We start from the raw sequence: 18,982 nt of genomic DNA on the forward strand, positions 1-18,982 counted from the left end.
CCAGAAGAAGAAATACTCAAACGAAATACAACACCCGGACGATCGAAAGAGTTTTTAATGTGTCGAACAATCACTTTTCAGCAGCACACGCATTTCATTCGTCATGCACCATGCTATGATGACACCGAAATGTGTTTTTCGGAGAATGGAACGTTTCGACATGGGCGCGGCGCGCGATCTTTCTTCGATATTATTTTCTTTGGTCATGATGTATCGTAAGAATTTATGTCATCCGTATCAGGTAAAAACACTCCATACTCTGTGTATGCCATGAAATATTTAATCCAGTGGGCAACACCCTAAACCTATGGGGAAAATACACACTGGTGACACTCTTCCTGGGACATGTACCTAACAAAGACATTGCGAACGGTTTGATCTTACCAACGGCATGTATGCATGCGATATATTTTCCGATACCAAGCTCTGACTAAAATGGCATTTACTTAGTACAACTACGGGAAGGCGACCACTTACCTTGATATCCCTACACATTGAAGGTAAACGCTCTTGAAGGAATCGCATCAACACTAGAAATATGTTGAAGCTTGTAACATGAAAGAAGTGGCTTGCTCGAGACAAATGAACGAGATGAGATGTCGTCAATTGCAATGCACGCATGCGCATTTACCTTTCCAGGGTTGGGAGAATTTTCTGATATGGTTTATGCTGATACTTCTAATAAATTCAAATAGTTCAGCCTTTCAATGCCCTTGCTACATATGACATAAATATATATTGGAAATTTGAAAAAAGCTTATTTTCCTTGCAATTTAACATTTCTTTGCTGTTATTAAGACATGTGCACTTACCCGTACCTAAGTTCTCCTTTGTTAATGGTAACCTTTGACACAGATCTGGAATACACCGGCTTCTCGAATGCACTCGACACAGCACAGCTGACACGTTGTTGCGAAATCATGTGAGTCTTGCAGAAATTGTCAGATTATGGAAGAAGCTGAGCGTAGACAGGGGTGAACTTTTATCGCCGAACCAAAGATTTGATTGCGTCACTAAGAAAGAGTGACGCAGTCTAGAAATGCGATCCGGTACAATATTGCTACGATTCCCTACACTCACTCATCGGCGCGGTTGGTCAACTCAGTTTTACCCCGATCACCCCACGTTGTATGGCTTCCTTTGACGTGATGGTGAACCCATGAAGGCGTTGACCTAAGCCAGGAGGATGTGAATGAGCAACCATCGGAATAGCAAGAAATCATTTCCATGGTAACGAGTACAGCTTTTCAGACTATTAAAAATAAATTCTACCGTTTACCTTCGTGTATACATTTATTAAACCGATTCGTTCATCTGAAATGAGTTTTACAAAATGTGCTTGACTGAGCGGTCCTTTGATCTTTACTCAAACATAACACCGGGTGTGATATTTGCATGGAACATGTAGGTAGAATATTACCTCCATCCTACTCCTGTCGTCCATGCATGAAAGCATAAGTAATCGCATCAAATGACAGACATTGGAAACGTGTCTCAAATGAATACTAAAAAGTTGAATTGATCGGTAAAATTTCACACACAATCAACGTATTAACTCTCATACTAGTCTCACCAATAAGGAAAGGGTATTGGCGGGTGTACAGATCGTGCAAATCGTCATAAAAGGCCTCCCCTGGCAGAGAAAAGCACTCTGTGGTGACAGATGGCTGGAGTTTCTTGCAAGGCACAATGGGGACCTACAGCCTGTAGGTACGTTTCAGAGCACTCCCGCTGAACACTTTACAAATTCAATGGACCATTTTCTGTCGATTACTATGAACCTGGAATGTCTTTATGAAACAAAAAAGCAATGATTGAAATGGAGTATCATGACTCTGATACTTATCCATAATTTATAATTAATTTCTATACTTCTTATGCAATACTCAATATAGGAGATGACACTGTGGAAATAATCCCTGAAAACGGAATAACATTCAGTGAACTTTTGCCTCTGACCTATTCTTGTTGCTAGCCATGATAAGTTTCCAAACAAATGTACAATGCACAAAGACAATGCTGACCGCAGTTCACCCCGGTTAATCTTCACATAGTACACATCTGGCGACTGAGATGAGTGCAAAATAAAAGTTGTTCGTAGATAGGTGTATCGATAGTTGTTTTACTGAACCTGTTACTACCGGTAGTAGTGATATTGTCTTACACATCTTCCAAAGTAAAGCTTACATTCTCATCATTTCTCTGTCAACATTTTCATCAAATTCTGAGACAGAGTTGGGGTCATTTTCTGCCTAATCTTAAGATCTTACAGTGAATAGAGCTGACATTGTTTTTAATCCTACCTGAAAAATTTGGTTTCGTTTCAGAGCTTTTGCCAAAAAAATCAAAATATTTGAAAGCCTCAAGCAGCAGACCCATGTACAATTTGAAGTTGTTGTATTTTTCACATTTAATTGATGACTTACCAGCACTAAGTTTATTCACAGAAAATCTAAGGTTTTTAATCAGATGTGAATATTCATATCAATGAAAAATTAATATCCCTCATAGTGTATTTGTGCACGGGACACACCTTGAGGACAGATATTCGGCCTTTCAAAACTTTTACAATTCTTGTCTGATCTACCACTTGTGGGGGCTCATTTTAAAGCCCTTGGTGTAAGAAAACTTTTTACTGGCTTAGTTTTTCAAAAATCCAAAATTTTATTTTTCTGTATAGAGTTAACACAGGGATGGCAGCCATTTTGAATTCTAAATATCGGTAAATCTTGGGCTACGGTATTTGTTTCTCTAGTACCAAAATTTGCACGGTGACCCCTATTTTATTCTTGATTTGAAAGAGACTGCATGGTTGAAAGATTCCTTGAGGAAAGTTTGAGCAAAAGTTGAAGTCTTTTCACTTTAGAGGCACATACTACCTTAAAAAGAAAGATGAAAATCAGCTATCAGGAAATTCACTGCAGGTCAAACTTACTCTATGGCAAAAAAGTTTATTGAAATCATTGAATGGGTTTCATAACAATCTTCTGCTTTTATTGAAATTAAAGCAGACTTCAAGCACACTGCCCCTTTCACTACCATAGTTTGACCCAAATCCATTGTTTTTCTATGGTAAAGTTGGACCTGTACACAGGGAACTGGGGGTGAAAGACTTCAAGCACACTGCCCCTTCCAGTCTACATATATGTACATTGTTTTAATTTGTAGCAGAAATCATCCATCTTTAAATTCATAGTTGCATTTGAACAGATTCAGGAAAATTGCGCAAATTAAAGTAAATGAAAAGTAAAAGATCAGAATTCAAAGGCACTTATATGTTTTTTACACTCCTAGCCTTCTAATCTCTCGGTGATATTCTTAAAGGGCCAGTAACTCTGAACTGTTGCTAATCTTTTCAATATATTTTGTTTTTGATGTCAACCACAATTTCTTGTTCTACTCACCTAAATATGTTAAGATACACACAAAGTATTAAGCTTGTCTGCTCAGTCTGTACTGGTACATATGTAGTACAGACTGCATTGTTATTGTTGACAAGTGAATTCTAGTTTGGACAAGAATTCAAATCTATACAATAACAGTGACTTTGCACAAATAGATGTTGTTGACAAGCTAAACAGTGGATTTGGGAATAGAACAAGAACTTGCAATTGGCATGCAAAATAAAAATAATGAAAATATCAAAAGTTAGAGTTACTGGCTTTTAACTAAACAGCATCACAGTCATTTTGAGAATGTATTGTGAAAGCAATTTCTGGCATACAGTCGATGGTATCTGAGACATGTACAGTAACCTGGTGGAAACAGGACAAACATATTTAATATTTGATTTAACGATGCTTTCCAAGAATTGACATTTATATAATAATAAAATAACGAGATCATATTTTTGTATGTACTCCATTTGAATACAGAGAAATGGCTCTTGGCTGGCTGTAAATACAAAATATGAAAGAATACTGAGAGAAATTGTAGCTCTCCTTAAACTTTTCATGACTTACGTTGCTGCTTAGAAATAGAAAAGTATTAAAGCCGCCTTCTTGATGTTAATCCTGCATTAATGTACAGTATATAGAAATTAACATTCTACATATCTGTGAGGTGGAACTAATTTTGAATGCATGAGATTTTATCTCAGTTTGTGCCAGCAATTTACAGACTAATCCTCAATTTCAATAGAAAACATTAAAACCTCAGTAAACCTAATCTTACCTAAAACAATCCCTCAATTGTTGAAAATGGCCTTGACATAACAATTCACCGTTTCACGGTAATTAAGTTTTCAATATGTTCATTCACCTGATGATAATATAACAAAATTGTCTGAGAAATAAACAATAACCAGACTGTTGACACATGGAGGATAGACAATCATCACATTGAAGTTCATTTCACAGTTTGGTTGACGAGGTGTGACAAATCAGCGTTAATAACTCATGTAACACTGTATCTTTACACTCATGTCCCTGGACAGTATGGTGCTAGTTCAGCAGGTACGGCGTGATGCACTAATCAGGTTATCTCTAACATTCCTTCCAGTCTCATTTTTCCCATTCCAGGGAAAGACTAGACAGTTGTACTGATTGAGTCCCAAAGCCCGAATGAACTTATTCAAAGACCTAGCCAAACATGTCGTCATATCCTGGCGGTGGCAAGTGGTCTGGATCTGGTCCGGATCGGAATGCTGAATCAGGTCCTGTCCCCGGTGGTCCAAACGGATCAAACCTGGCACCTGGTGGAACTGCTCCCCTGGAAGCAAGACAAGGAATGAATCAAGTCATAAGGAGGTGCCAAGAAGCAATTATCACTGGCAGTCATACGCACAATGTTAATTGGCAGTTCTCGTTATACTGTAAGGTAGAGTTATACAAGCCAAGTTGTTGAGCAGCTTGGCAAGCAACAATCACTGCAGATAATGCATTCAGGTGACATGACTTTTATACAGTTCATAGGGCAACTTGTCATCTGTGTCCCGTGTATATGTACAAAGATATATGGTGAACCATGTTAACGGATCAGTGGTCAGCCTACTTTCTGATCATTTGTCTAGCCATGAGAAGTACGTAACCAATAATTTTTTAAAATTTTTTTGCAGTTTATGGGATTTGTCATTCCTGTTTGACTTTTTGTAAACAGTTGCTTACAAAAAATACACTACAAATATGTAATTGCAATCGATTAGATGGGGGCCTGGGGTCAGCTGTGTCATGAGTGTGTCATGTGTCAAAGACTGTCCAATGCAATGCAACAGTGTACTGAGGTGAAAGGTCAACGCAATTATGGCAACACGGCACTTGAGTTGAAAAACAAACAAGTCTGTTTTACTGACAACATTGCTTGACCTTGGATAACGGGACAATACGTCACACAAATAAGAGGACACAGCTAGCAGACAGCTCTAGTTCCCCGCTGCATTGCTCATTGAGTTGCTCAACACATTGCCTCACCCCACTCAGCCTTCAGAGGTCAATTCACTAGAACCCTTTGACCTATGAACCAGTATGCTAATTACATCAGGTCACTTACAGTAATCAACTCTTTGAGCGCCAAAGTCAATATTTGTCGCTGTTTTAGAATATAACCCACGCAAATTTTTTTCAGATATTTGCCAAAATTTTGATAAAAAACTCTAGCCAATGAACTGTAATGTCCATTGGCTCCAAAATTTTCACATGAATTACAGAAAAATTACTAAAAACTGGTAAAATGTGGCATTAAAATTTTGGTGGGAAAAATTAAAGCACTCAAAGGGTTAATTAAATGTATCAGGTGGACAGACACACCAAATATTCACAAGAACGCAGCAACAAGATCATCCTGAGTTACAACAAGATCATGATCGAGTTAAGGTCCTGACTGAGAACAAAATACAATTTAACCCTTAGAGCACCAAAGTCTATTTTTGTCCCTTTATATAAACATAGGGCCGAAGTCCTGAAGCTACTATAGACATGGATACAAAATTAAGTATTTCCTTACTGTATGAAATTATCTCACTAAGGTCATCCTACGGACAAGTAAACTAAATATTAAAGCTGTCTGACCAGCGGTTTTGAAAGAACAAGTAACTCAACAGTTGACAGAGCTCTGTTGAGTTATGTAGAGAATAACCTTTTGTGACACATGTATTGATGAAGAAGGTGGATATCTTTGATTAACATTGTGAGTTCTGTTTAATAAGTTGAGACTGTACATACTCAGAGAAAGCACACTGAAGAGACAAAGGTTTGAAACTGAAGAAGTTCAAGGTCATCAAAAGCATTATAAGGAATCATGTTACACTTTCATTGCACTGTTTACACAGATTGCATAATTGCTATAAATAGCACATGAGGAATCTTTATACAGCCCAGCTTTACCATAAAAACCCTATCACTTTGACCACTCTTTTAATTGACCACTCTATTTTTTTCCTCAAAAAGTAATTTTATTTTATCCTTACCAAGTCAACCATAAATGGAAATTAGAACTTTCTCTATCTCTATCTCTATCTCTATTGACTATTTTGAGCAATTTCTTTTAGATAACATACAGTCATCAGTGTTCTCCCCAGGCCATTTTAGCGTAGCGGTCCCGCTACGCTTTCGCTTCTCCCCGCTACGCTTTGATTCTACCCGCTATGCTTTAAAATATTCCCGCCATCCTTTAGTTCACACGCTTTGGGTAGCTACCAGCTGTTAGTGTTGCATGCATTGTCTACACATTAGCGCTCACTGCAACTTTCAGCCTGGTGAAAGAGTGGAAGGTGTGAAGTATGGCATGCGTCCGATAAGTTGTCCGGAAGTGTTGAGAGGAACGTTAAAACAATAGAAGAATCGGCTGGGTTGTTCACAAATTTTCATTCTACAACGACTATTACGAGTACGACCAACAAAGACCTTTAGTCAGTATGCATCGCGGACAAGTATTGACAGAGTTAGGCGGTGTAGCACTAGCAGGGCCTTTGATCACATTCCCATGCTTTGATCAACGAAATGAACCGCAAAAGAAACAAGAGAAGCAGTTGACTGGTGAGGTTGATTGTGATTTTACAACGATGATCTTTTTTTTTGTCCGAGTACGATCACGATCGCGATCGAGTTCACATTGCATAAATTTCAAAATGGCGGCGGCCATCTTGGCCGTCGTGTTTATAACGTGTTGACATTGATCCTGGCGATGGCGTCGCGTGTGGTTCCACTCTGACACGTTCTCTGAAAGATTTTACACCTGATTTTCGAGTGATTCTAGTCGTACTTAGTTCATGTCTTGTGATTATCTTGGTGGTATTTTTTAATCAAGAATCGAACGACGATGTTCAGTGGCACTGGCAGTGGTAGTTACGCAGGGGGGGGGGGGGATGGTTGAAATCGATCCCCGTGATGAAAAATTATTCGCGGTGTTTATCGTTCAAAAATGATATAAAAATCAATTGCATTTGAATGGTGTAAAGCTTAAACTTGTGAATTTTCCTCTTTGTTGGCAATTTTTGACAATTTTATTTGCAATCAATGTTTAATGAAACTCCAATCAGACGAACCATTGCTTGCTTTCAATCTGAACTTGCTGTTACTGTTTGAATCTTGTGTTTTAATTGCAAAATACTGTGATGATTTATTTAAGTGTAATAAAGTGTTTCCATGATGTTCAAACTGCATACTTGTATGTTACCATTGCATTTTGTTGTGAGTGTACATAAATGTGTGGGTGCATGGGCAAGCTTATATCCGTATGCAAATGTAAATTAATGATATGCAAATGATTATGCAAATTAGCCGCTATGCTTTGGCTGGATCCTGGGGAGAACACTGATACAGGGCACAATAAATGACGGTTCAGAATATGTCACAGTTGGGATTCAGGAAAGTTGCCTTTACGTGTTTTGTCCTCCAAGATGGTAAGCATTTCACTATGAACTGTCAAAAAAAGTTGAACTTTCTGATAATTCTACACTAAAATTATTTTGGCTTTGATGATTTCCTAATTAATTCAATTATTTAAAATCATATTAATTATTTTTTTTTGGGTGAATTGATAGGGTTTATACAGTACAAGAATTACATACAATGTAAGTCAAATTTTGACCAAAAATGACAAAAAAATTCCTTAAAAATACAGATTTGCATATTTCATCACAATTTGAACAAGTCTAAGTTGGGTTACCCCTAGGGACCTGTATACCAAATAACAAAGCTGTCTGACCAGCGGTTATGAAGAAGAAGATTTTTTACCAAAAACACCTTTTTTGGCATTAATTTGCCTATTTTCAACAATATCAAAAAATTAAAAAAAATAGTTTCTCAAAATCGTATTTTTCATCTACACAACAAATATCAAATCAGTAAGTACTGCGGTTCTCAAGATATTTGAGTGGACGGACGCCTCACAAACGGACATACATACATACATACATACATACATACAGACTGACGACGGACGCCGGACAGATACCCATCCCAATAGCTTCTATAGACTATAGTCTTTAGTAGCTAATAAACCCCAGTCAATTTTTCTCAGATTTTTGCCAAAATTTTGAGAAAAAACTGTAGCCAATGAAATGTGACATCCATTTGGTCCAAAGTTATAAAAGAATTACAGAAAAATCCATAAAAATTGGTAAAATTTTGCACTACTATTTTGGCAGGAAAAAATTATAGCGCTCAAAGGGTTAAAGTAAGGTTAACGTATCATTCAGTAACCTGCAACTTTATTGAGACATCCTGATGATATCTTTAACTTTGCAATGCAGAAATTTAAAGCTACATGATAGCAGAACTGTCAGTTAATGACAATATTCCATTTCATTGGTGAAGAGTTTGGACATTTTATGAATATCCCAGTCGAAAAATTGACCATTTAATGGGCAACTTAGAATCAAGAGAACGGAACTCAATATCTTCTAAATTGTCCATTATTCCTCAAGCAACAATTCAAGTACAGTTTCTCATTCTACAGGAATCACTGTCAAACATCGGGCATTGTCCCTATTGACACTTTAACCACAGTGAAAATGGTTTGGTCCAAGTTAATTGTTATTAGTGGTGAATTTTGGGTCTGTTTACTGAAATTAGGGGTGAACAGGTAAAAGTGATAATTACTATGATCATGATTAATATTTTTCACATGGTATTGTTTTGCTTGCAGTGAACACAGTATGCTGTTGTGATAGACAACATGCATGTAAACCCTGACAGGCTGCCATGTCAAGCAGAGACAAAATATTTTAACTTGCTTTGAGGAGAAAAACAAATAGTTGATGTACAAAGAATTTACCTCTAGTACATAACAGCTAAACTTCTTCTTTCTGGCTTTGTACAGAACACAGTAAATGCGTAAATGCACAAATTCCCTTTGACGTACATAAATTTGATATATTAAATACCGTGGCAATACTCGTACAGCGCTGACACAGACATTTCCAGAAATTCCTGCACTGAGAATTTGGTTATCTTGAAAACTGGAAGACTAGTTACTTTCCATCACCAAATTTTGGTACGAACATAATCATTCTAGACAAAGATGTGTGGAACCGAGGGGAAGGGAGACGATCAAGGTGAATATACAACCATGATTTTTTTCTCTAATTCAACAGGGTTTGAATTTCTCAATTTGATGTAAAACATTGGGTTCCTGGTGACTCTGTACATGAAAGAGTTTGTTTATCCGTTTACTTTTGACTGCAGTATCCTGGGATCTCATTCCTTTTAATTTATGACAACTTCTAGAATTCCAGACAACTTCCTTATTTGTACAATTTTGTTCCTGACGCTGCTACCCGGCACCAGTTTTATATATGCTAAGCACTAAAAGATATTTTTAAACTTAATTGTGATATCCAGTGACCATAATGGATTGGCTTTCACATCATCATTTGGCATGAAAACGGTTACAAACAACAGGCTTCAGCGTGTGTTTTTTTGTTTCTAATGAGGTGTTGTCTTTTCAATATTGAGCGTTGGCCTTGTGACAGTCAGTGCAACAACAAGCTTTCTATAAGGTTGCATCAATGTTCAATGTAGAAGTCTAAATTTGTCACAGAATGCAATCATACTGTCAGGAAAGAATGTATTCAAACGAATTAAAAGTTGCCTTGAAATTACCCATGATGCAACACAATTTCACTTGATGTTAGATGTATGTTTCCATAGAATCATGTTGTTGTGTGATCTTGAACTCATGGAAGTTCTGTGTTCAGCAGGTCTACTGCCTCCATTCAAAAGTCATTATAGTTGTCTTAAATGTGTAAAGAAACATCAGTCCTTTATGGTATACCCTCAGTATAAAGGAAATATCTTTTTCTATTGAGCAGGAAGCAAATACTGTACATTGGAAAAATGCCAACTCTCTGAACCATCATAAACAATGGAAATTACCCATGATGCATTGATGTTACTCGTGAATCATAAACAGTTTATGTGTGATGCAAATTATCTTTGGTTTTGCTGATTTGGAACTTCACTTCTACAGATTTATTGCAGTTCTTGCAGTTCTTGAAACAGGAAAAAAACAACAAATGCAAACAGTTAGAGGTGCAAATCACTTCAGATGAATATGACCTGTGTGTAATATGAAGGGATTATATTCTGACCACACCAGTACAACTCGATAAACTCCACAGAATGCAACAGAGTTTCACTTCACAAGAACAGAACTTCATTGCAGTTTGCGTTCCTCGCAAAAGTCCTATTTCAATTTGATCATGTAATAAAGCTATGGTTCATAAATCCTTCCCTTGAGCACCTGGAACATTTGTGTTTCAATTTGACAAACACGCTTCTGAACAGACAACCCTCAGGGTCAAGCACAGTATTTCACTAGTGGAAGGCATTTTTGAGAACATCAACATCACTAAATATAACTTGAGTAGGATGTCCCCCCAGGCAAAACAGAATATGCCACTGATGTAGGCGTATTTGTCAAAATGATGTTAAAGGAAAGAACGATTCAGAACTGACATGCAAATTTTGCAAAAACTGAATCAAGAAGCCATGCAAGTTCACATGTTTAATGGAACATACAGAGAAAAGATTGGTTAATTACTTTTGTCACTTCAGGACTTATTCAATGTCTTACAGGAATCCGAATTTATTTCTCAATTCTAAATGTGCTGCATGCTGACAGCCACTGGGAATTCAAAACTTGATGAGGTGAGCTTAGACTGTTTTTTTTTATTATTTATTTTATTTCAACATTTGACTTCTGGGGGTACGTACGTCATCTACTACATTGCACCATGATGTACTTTGGCAACTTGAAGAAAAATCTAGAGATTAAAGACGTTTCCTTTCATTTACCATCCTGACTGCTCCAATCTGGCGGCATTTTATGGCATTAGGATTAAACCTACATTCACAAGGCAGGCAAAAAGGGAAGAAAATATTGAAAATGTCTCAAAGTACAGTGAATGTCTGGCTGATGAAAACCTGATGCAGGCTTATGTCCTGCCTGGACTGGATACTGTATGAGGTATGCCGCGATATCATATCTGAAGTATCAACATGGAAGTTTATATTTGAAATGCATTAATGGCATTAATTTTCCCATGTAGGCAGATTACACACATTGTTTTGCAGCTACTTGTCAAGAATCTTAGGAATTTGAAAAAAAAAGAGACATAAACAATTTAAGTACATGACGGACATAATCTTTTTAACCCTGCATAAAGAGGAGTCGTCAATACCGGTAATTCAAGACTGAAATTCTGTAAACCATAGTTTGATAAGAGAGAAGTTAGACATACAGGTAGAACAAGAACTGTAAACCTTATAGTGCTTCAATGAATGTGAGAAGAGAGCCTATTTTTTTAGTTCTTGTCTGTTTTTTACCTTGATCAAGCAAAAAACAGGTTTGAGCTGATAGATTCGTTAATTGATATAGAAAATTGTATTTTTACTTTGGAATGTCAAGTGTATCAATCAAACATACAAATTTTAAAGTAATTGAAATATTCATTAATCACAACAGCTGTCCTACATAACCTATCGGAAATTTTTGGCGTTCCTTACTAGCTTAGAAAAGTGCAATTCATGTCCAAGTGTGTGCGATCTAGGACAATATTGGATAATAGGGGAAAAAAGGATTTCACTGAAAAATTAAATGATACTTGTGGGCATGACCTTGGTGTATCTACCGTAAGCTATCAAGCTAATCAAACATATCATTTATGAATAATTTGACATTGTATAACACTGTACAGAAGACCACTAACTACCCTCACAATGGTACAAGTTTCACAAAATCTCACTCAGAAGTTTCCAGCAGGTGTGAACTGCCTGTGCATGAGAACACGGCAAGGATCAACAGTCACGTTTGACCTTTGTATCCATGTTGCACGTTTCCAACTCATGACATTGAGAAATCGTAGCGGCAAATCTTGAAAAAAATCGACCGATTATCTGGTCAATAGCATCTGTTCATGAACATCTCTTCAAACCAATTATCACGTAATTAATTGAACAAAAACATAACGAGAGCTTATCAGGAAGACAATGACGTATTGTCCCTGCCAGGTCACTGCAGTCTAAAAGCAATATGTTATGAACTTTGTCAGACGAGTTATTGATCGATCTGGCCTGAACTGTTGTGATATTATTGTCATGGCAACAGCTGGTTCTGGCTGGTAAACATGGAGTATGTTTGAATGTCCACAGTGACAACATATCTCTGTTTTGTGTAGTTAGCTGAACCAAACTGAGGTATTGGGTATTCACTTGTTTAATAACATTTCACTGACATAATGAAATAATTTTGGGATGAAAGAAGTTCTGCCGATAAAAAAAGGTTCTGGACAATTTCCCTTCAAGGCGTGATAAAAAGCGTTTAGTTCTGGCTGATTATCTCGGCAGAAATAAACAGATCTGATGCACACACAAAGCACAATCATGATCAAGTACTTTATCGCATTGCAGACAAATGGTGCGGAGATGTAATCATTTGTTTATTATAAACATACCTTTGATTCATTTGTAGCACATGCAAATATCACATTGCTACTAACAAGAGCCTCAGTTTGCTTTTAAGACATCAGAATTGGTGTAATAGTAATTTGTATTTTTGATCGGAGTATCCTGGATTGAAGATTTACAAATACTTAATTAATGAAAAAAATTCAATTCAAATCATACGAAAATTAATCAGACCAGAAATAGTTTTTAAGGTAGTATGTGCCTCAAAAGTGAAAGATTTGAACTCTTGCTCAAATTTTCCTTCAGGAATCTTTCAACCATTCTATTTCAAAATCAAGAATAAAAATCGCGGGTCACTGAGCAAAATTTTGGTTAGAAACAAATAATCAAAATGGCCGCCACCCCTGTGTTAACTCTATGGAGAAAAACAAAATTTTCGAAATTAGAAAAACTAAGCCGTTGAAAAGATTTTCTTACACCAAGCACTTCAAACTTCTGAACCCCACAAGTGATGTATCAGAAAAGAATTGTAAAAATTTGAGAGTACGAATATCAGTCCCCGAGGCGCATTCTACCTTAACAAAATCATTCTGAGGGTGGATTTATGATAAACAATTGTAAAACCAACATGAATTTATGTTTTTCCACTCAGATTCACTTCGTTGATGTGAAAGCTAAACCGGTCTCTTTTCAGTTTCACTATTCAAAAGCTATTCACCACTGAATGCCAAACAAAAAATTATGGGTTTTTTTCTGAAAAATTTTGAAACTGTCTTTTCAATGAATGGAAATGACTCATCTCTTTTGTGATGATACCCTCAGACTGCAAATAAATGAAAATAATCAATGCAGTGATAAAAGACATGACTTGTATGGGTTTACAATTTCCTATTGCCATGTCTGAAATGACTTGCAGGCATCGATAGCATGATGTTTCATATCACAGACAGTGGAATTGTGACCTGTCAATGACTAATGACACCGTCACCATTCTAGTTTTACATAATAAGTGCCAAACTATTTCTGGACAGCAGTTGCCATAACACACTGCCGTCAAAACAAGCCAGCCGTTTCTAGGAATTGCGCAGTAGGCCTATAGACATATTTCAGCAGAGTTTCCATTCTTTTGAAAGTAAAAAAAATGCTGTTGTCAAAATAAAGCCAATGTTTCAAGGAAACAGTGGTATTGTTAAAGGCATTAAATTTATCTCCACACTTTCCCCTTCCCATGAAATCAATAATCTTCACATAATTTAAAGGAATGACACTGATATATGTGCCAAGAATTCCAAAGCGTTATAGTTTTAATTCAGCTGAAAGTTAAATTTAAGGGCAGAATGGGACCGCGACGCTATCAGGAAACGCTTCAGTATGGATGTGGTACAAAATAAAGTAAATATTATATCGTTGTTACACAAAAATATCATTAATATTTTGTATAAGACAATGGATTATCGCTTTGAACAATTTGGTTGAATATTCCCTGGCATAACAGGGATTCTCTTATGATCATTGCTCTACTGGACATAGATCCCAACATTATCGTTTTCAATGGTGTTGGACTAGTATTACTATCTTTGACATGAACTGTTATCCCCTTTCTTCAAGTCAAAAATATAAACAAACATGTTCAACTACACATAGTACATGCAACTTTTATATTTCACATGAAACATTCATATTATCTAGACATATTTAGTCACACTTTCAATTAAAGTCAGTTGTTTATTGTCAACTGTACTTGTTTATTGTCGACTGCAGTTGTTTATTGTTAACAGTAGCCCCTTTGGGAGAAGATTACCAGCTACCATGCCATTTATCTCTACATATCATACTTAGGATTAATTTTTTCTTTGCTATTAATCATAACTTAATGCTATTTTCATATTTTCTCATTTATTATATGTTAATTTCACTTCATGTTATTGGCAGCATTCACTTTAGTTTCAGACATCTCTCCATGATAATGATTTCCCTTCTTACATATTGGAATCACTACTTAATATTTGGATCATTATTATCATCATTGTTATCAACAGAAACTGATCTTGCAGACGCCATTAACAAAACCTGAGTTATTGAACAATGTGTTCAATACATTTTACAAAAGATGCCTTCTTGGTATTAAGTTGGTAAATTTGAGTGAGACAATACTCTGAAACTACGGCAGTTTGTTTAAGTGTTTTACAACAGCAACTTGTCCTGTGTAGTCCTGATACAGATGGAGGTCTTAAGTTACTATGTCAATAATCATTATCCATATATTTTCACTTTTCAGAAATCCAACTTCCATACAAGCCTAGAGTAATCACTATGAAAATACGACAGTCTGCTGTCGGACCAAAAGGAATAATCAAGTAATAGCAACATTCCTCAGTGGCATTCTCAATCCACATGCAGAAACTCATTATTATTAACCCTTTGAGAGCTGTAATTTTTTCTCTCAAAAATTTAGTGCAATGATTTTTTCTGTAATTTTTTGATAATTTTGGTCTAAATGGACATAACTTTTCATTGGCTACAATTTTTGATCAAAATTTTGTAAAAAATCTCAAAAAAAACTGTCTGGGTTAAATGTTTATAAAAGCGACAAAAATTGACTCTAGCACTCAAAAGGTTAAAGTTTTCCTTTCTATTTATTGAAGTAAATTAAGTCACAATGTGACCTGATTGGGACCTTTAAATAATTTGATGCATAAAAATTGACAGTGTGCTGTCTGACCATAGGGCATTATTAATTCCTTTTGTCAAATCATTTGTAACATGAACAAAATCTCATTATTTTGTTCACTAAACGACAGATTAATTCAATTATTTTAGATTAAACCAATAGGAGCTGTGACCTTACTGACTGAGGTATGTCCAATTCCGTAGACAACCTGTTCTCAAGCAGGATGGTATTTGCAAACGGTCAGCTGTGACCTTTAACCTTTGACCCTATTAATTTAATCTGGTGTTGTTTGTCAGAAGAGTTTTGCTGACAACACCGATTTCCTGGTATGGGAGTTATAATATGATGAAGTACCCTGCACAATACAATGGATCGTGACAAGGACTTCCGGGAAACCAAACTGTTCCATGGAATGTTTACCAAATATGGCAGAAATGTTAGTAATTGAGATCATGAGTCTGCATTATTGCAAGACAATAAAACTGTGCACATTCAGAAAGAAAAATCTCTGAAAAAGTATTGAATTAATTTAATAGGTGTATCTTTATCTGATCAAAGTTTATTAGCAATACAAGGCTAAATTCAGATGTTGAAATACTGGACCAGCTAACGTTACAATTAATTATAACGTAGACCCTCCAAAATGATAATACCAACAAACTTTATTTATTATGGTAATGATTTAACACAACTTTTACACACAGTATCAAATTATTTAATGCTAAACTTCAAATCAAGTAAAAGTTTCAGTAGTGCAGCTTCCCACATGGCAGCCCTAGAAGAACTTTAGTTTAAGCAGTCATAGGATAGATGTGGTACGTGTTTTGTTAAGAAGCAAACAGCAATCGGTGCCAGGTAGTAAACACATTTGAAACAACACAAATGTGTATGAAAAATGCAATTTAAAACTTCTGAAAACATTCAGGAGAGTATTATTCTATGCGCAAAATATGAGATAATATTTTTGAGGAGAATATTGTCTGTATCTTTGTGAACTGTTGGGCAAAATCGAAGTATACTTTCTGGATTACCTGTAGCTACTTTTACAACAGCATGCATTCTTGTTTTAGTGATTAACTGCATTCTTTTTCTGTCATGCAGTGAAACCAGGCAAGGATTAATGACTTAACAGATATTTGCATATCGGTTGTCATGGTAACAGGTTGTAGAGGTATTATTCCACAGCCTGGGTGCATGGCTATTTATGGTCACAGGAATGTACATTTAATAGTTGTAGGAATTCCTCAGCTTTAAATTTTAATTGTCAAGTATTAAAGGGGCATTGTTTTTATGAACTAACCTTATTGTTCTACGCACAGCTCATCTTATCAGTAATCCACACACACTGCAAATGTTTGTTTTCTCCTGAATTTTAAATCAACTGAAACAATTTTACCTTTCATCTAAACTAATTAACAACATTCTAAGATTTAAATATACCGTATCCTCAAGATGAAAATGAATGGACAGGTTTTTTACCATAATGTGTGAAGTATACAGAGAAGTTGGGAAAAAAATAACCCAACGTATATGTATGTTTATCTCTTACACCAACCTGTTTGGCAGATACTTTATCCGGGAAAGTAAAGTGCCGTATACATTTGTAAAAATGTCACAGTTCTATCATGTAACATCTCTACTATGGGTATTGTAACATATGGACATTGTAACATATGGTTCTGTGAGTTGGATATCTTCATTTCCATCATTTTCCACTGCTTTGCAGATATTTTTATCAGGGAAAGTCAAATGCCGAAGACATTCAATACACTGAATACATATAATAATAGCACCTGACAGAAAAATTGCCTCAGATTTTTTGAAATTCCTTATATTCATTGCTTCGGTGAGATTTTTACAAGTGTACATCAAAACATTTTGCATTTCCTTTTTGAGAATCAAATCTGGACCATTTATGAAACACAAAAAGATCTTTTCTGTTGTTTCACACATTGATCAAAATGAATGGTAGGTGCGCCCCTGCTCTCTCTAAGCTTTACAGGTTTTATTGTTTTATGACCATATTTTGATATACCCATATTTATTCTGCGACAACAGTTGAGATCTCTGTATAAATAGCCAAATGTATCTATGAGTTCAACTCACTCTCTCTGCTCTGCTCTGATCTGAAACTCTAAAGAAAATTAAGAAAGAAAGAAATTTCCTTAAGATTTCCTCAACCATGGAAGTACAATCAGAGTTTAACCACCAAACCCTTGTACAAACAGAACAGAACAACAGATCAATGTGTGAATGAAAGAAGGAAATATATGATGGAAAATTTAAGATTTTTCAAGTACATGGCAAACGGGAAACTTTGAAGCATTGTGATTTCATTTGATCACTTTCAGAGATGAAAGTGGTGTGGGAAGTAAAGTATACAATGTGGTCTTAATGTATAATTAAGACCACGAATTCAAAAGTGAAACCTGTTTTTTGAATCATTTTAAAACTTCTAAAATCTGTACTTCTGACTCCCTAACATAATATCTAGGCTGTAATTGTTTTAATACATATTATTGTTTCTGTCTTTGTAATTTTTCTGTCGATAACACTTTTTTAAATGTTGTGCCTTCATGTCTGGTTCAGCTTTTCAACACTGCGAGTACCATGCGTGTGTATATAGTGCCTGTCAACCATCTAACGGAAGAATTGGTCTGGAATTAAACAAGGAGATCCAATGCTGTATACAGAGATTGTGCTGGTAATAAGAATGGCTAAGAGCCAGTAATATAAAACGTAATACTCTTCGCATATTATATTGGAAATGAGAACCCTCCATGCAAGATGTAAAGTAACTTCTAAAAATAGTATGGAGTTCAGCAAGTAGAATGTATAGTTCATCGTGGTCCCTGTTTTAATATATCACAAAATTGAAAAAAGAAAGAACTAAAAACATCTAAAGTTACAGCTCTGGCCTGTTAAAATGTTATTATCTACCATATTTTGTTCAAAACTAGCACACGTCTTTTGCAATATCTACATCAACCACATGAATATATACCACTGATATTACAGTAATTTGTTTCAATTTTAGCTTATTTGCTGTAGATACCCAAATACTCAACAACACATTACTCATGAAAAATAATAATCTTGCTAAAAATAAACCATCAACTCATCAATGGCTGTTATTGTGAAAATAAACCAAACCTCAATGTATTGCCTTTCAAATCTATTTTGACCTTTTGACCTTTACTTTAATTTCAATACAGATTATCTGTATCAGTCAATTCCCATATTAAATTTCTGTAATTATTTAGGGTTAGAGACTGAAAAATATTGGCTGATGTTTCTGTTGATAGGTTTCATGTGCAGTTGCTATCACAAACTAGATTGGTTGACATTCACTCAACTCCATCGACTTGGAATTAAAAAAAATGAAGTTATATAACCCCTTTCACCACCAGGGTTAGGTCCAAACCTGTTGTTATCAGTGGTGAGTTGTGGACCTGTGTACAGGGAA

At 35.8% G+C, this 18,982-nt stretch overlaps 2 protein-coding genes across 3 annotated transcripts in view; both read right to left on the reverse strand.

Annotated features, from left to right (window-relative positions):
• LOC139115484 (protein tyrosine phosphatase type IVA 2-like) overlaps positions 1-629 on the reverse strand; it is a 35,950-nt gene extending 35,321 nt beyond the window's left edge. Inside the window, exon 1 of one of the 2 annotated variants that reach the window (XM_070677623.1) lies at positions 478-629. The gene's annotated coding sequence lies outside the window, so the exon portion shown is untranslated. The remainder of the gene's footprint in view (positions 1-477) is intronic. The other variant, XM_070677624.1, reaches the window with a different exon arrangement.
• A 2,302-nt stretch (positions 630-2,931) lies between these two features.
• Positions 2,932-18,982, reverse strand: part of LOC139115482 (proteasome inhibitor PI31 subunit-like) — a 33,048-nt gene continuing 16,997 nt past the window's right edge. The window contains exon 7 of the mRNA XM_070677620.1: positions 2,932-4,710. Coding sequence (XP_070533721.1) covers positions 4,581-4,710 — 130 coding nt within the window. The 3' untranslated portion in view covers positions 2,932-4,580. The remainder of the gene's footprint in view (positions 4,711-18,982) is intronic.

The sequence above is a fragment of the Ptychodera flava genome, chromosome 17 (assembly GCF_041260155.1).
Source record: "Ptychodera flava strain L36383 chromosome 17, AS_Pfla_20210202, whole genome shotgun sequence".
Taxonomy (NCBI): Eukaryota; Metazoa; Hemichordata; class Enteropneusta; family Ptychoderidae; genus Ptychodera; species Ptychodera flava.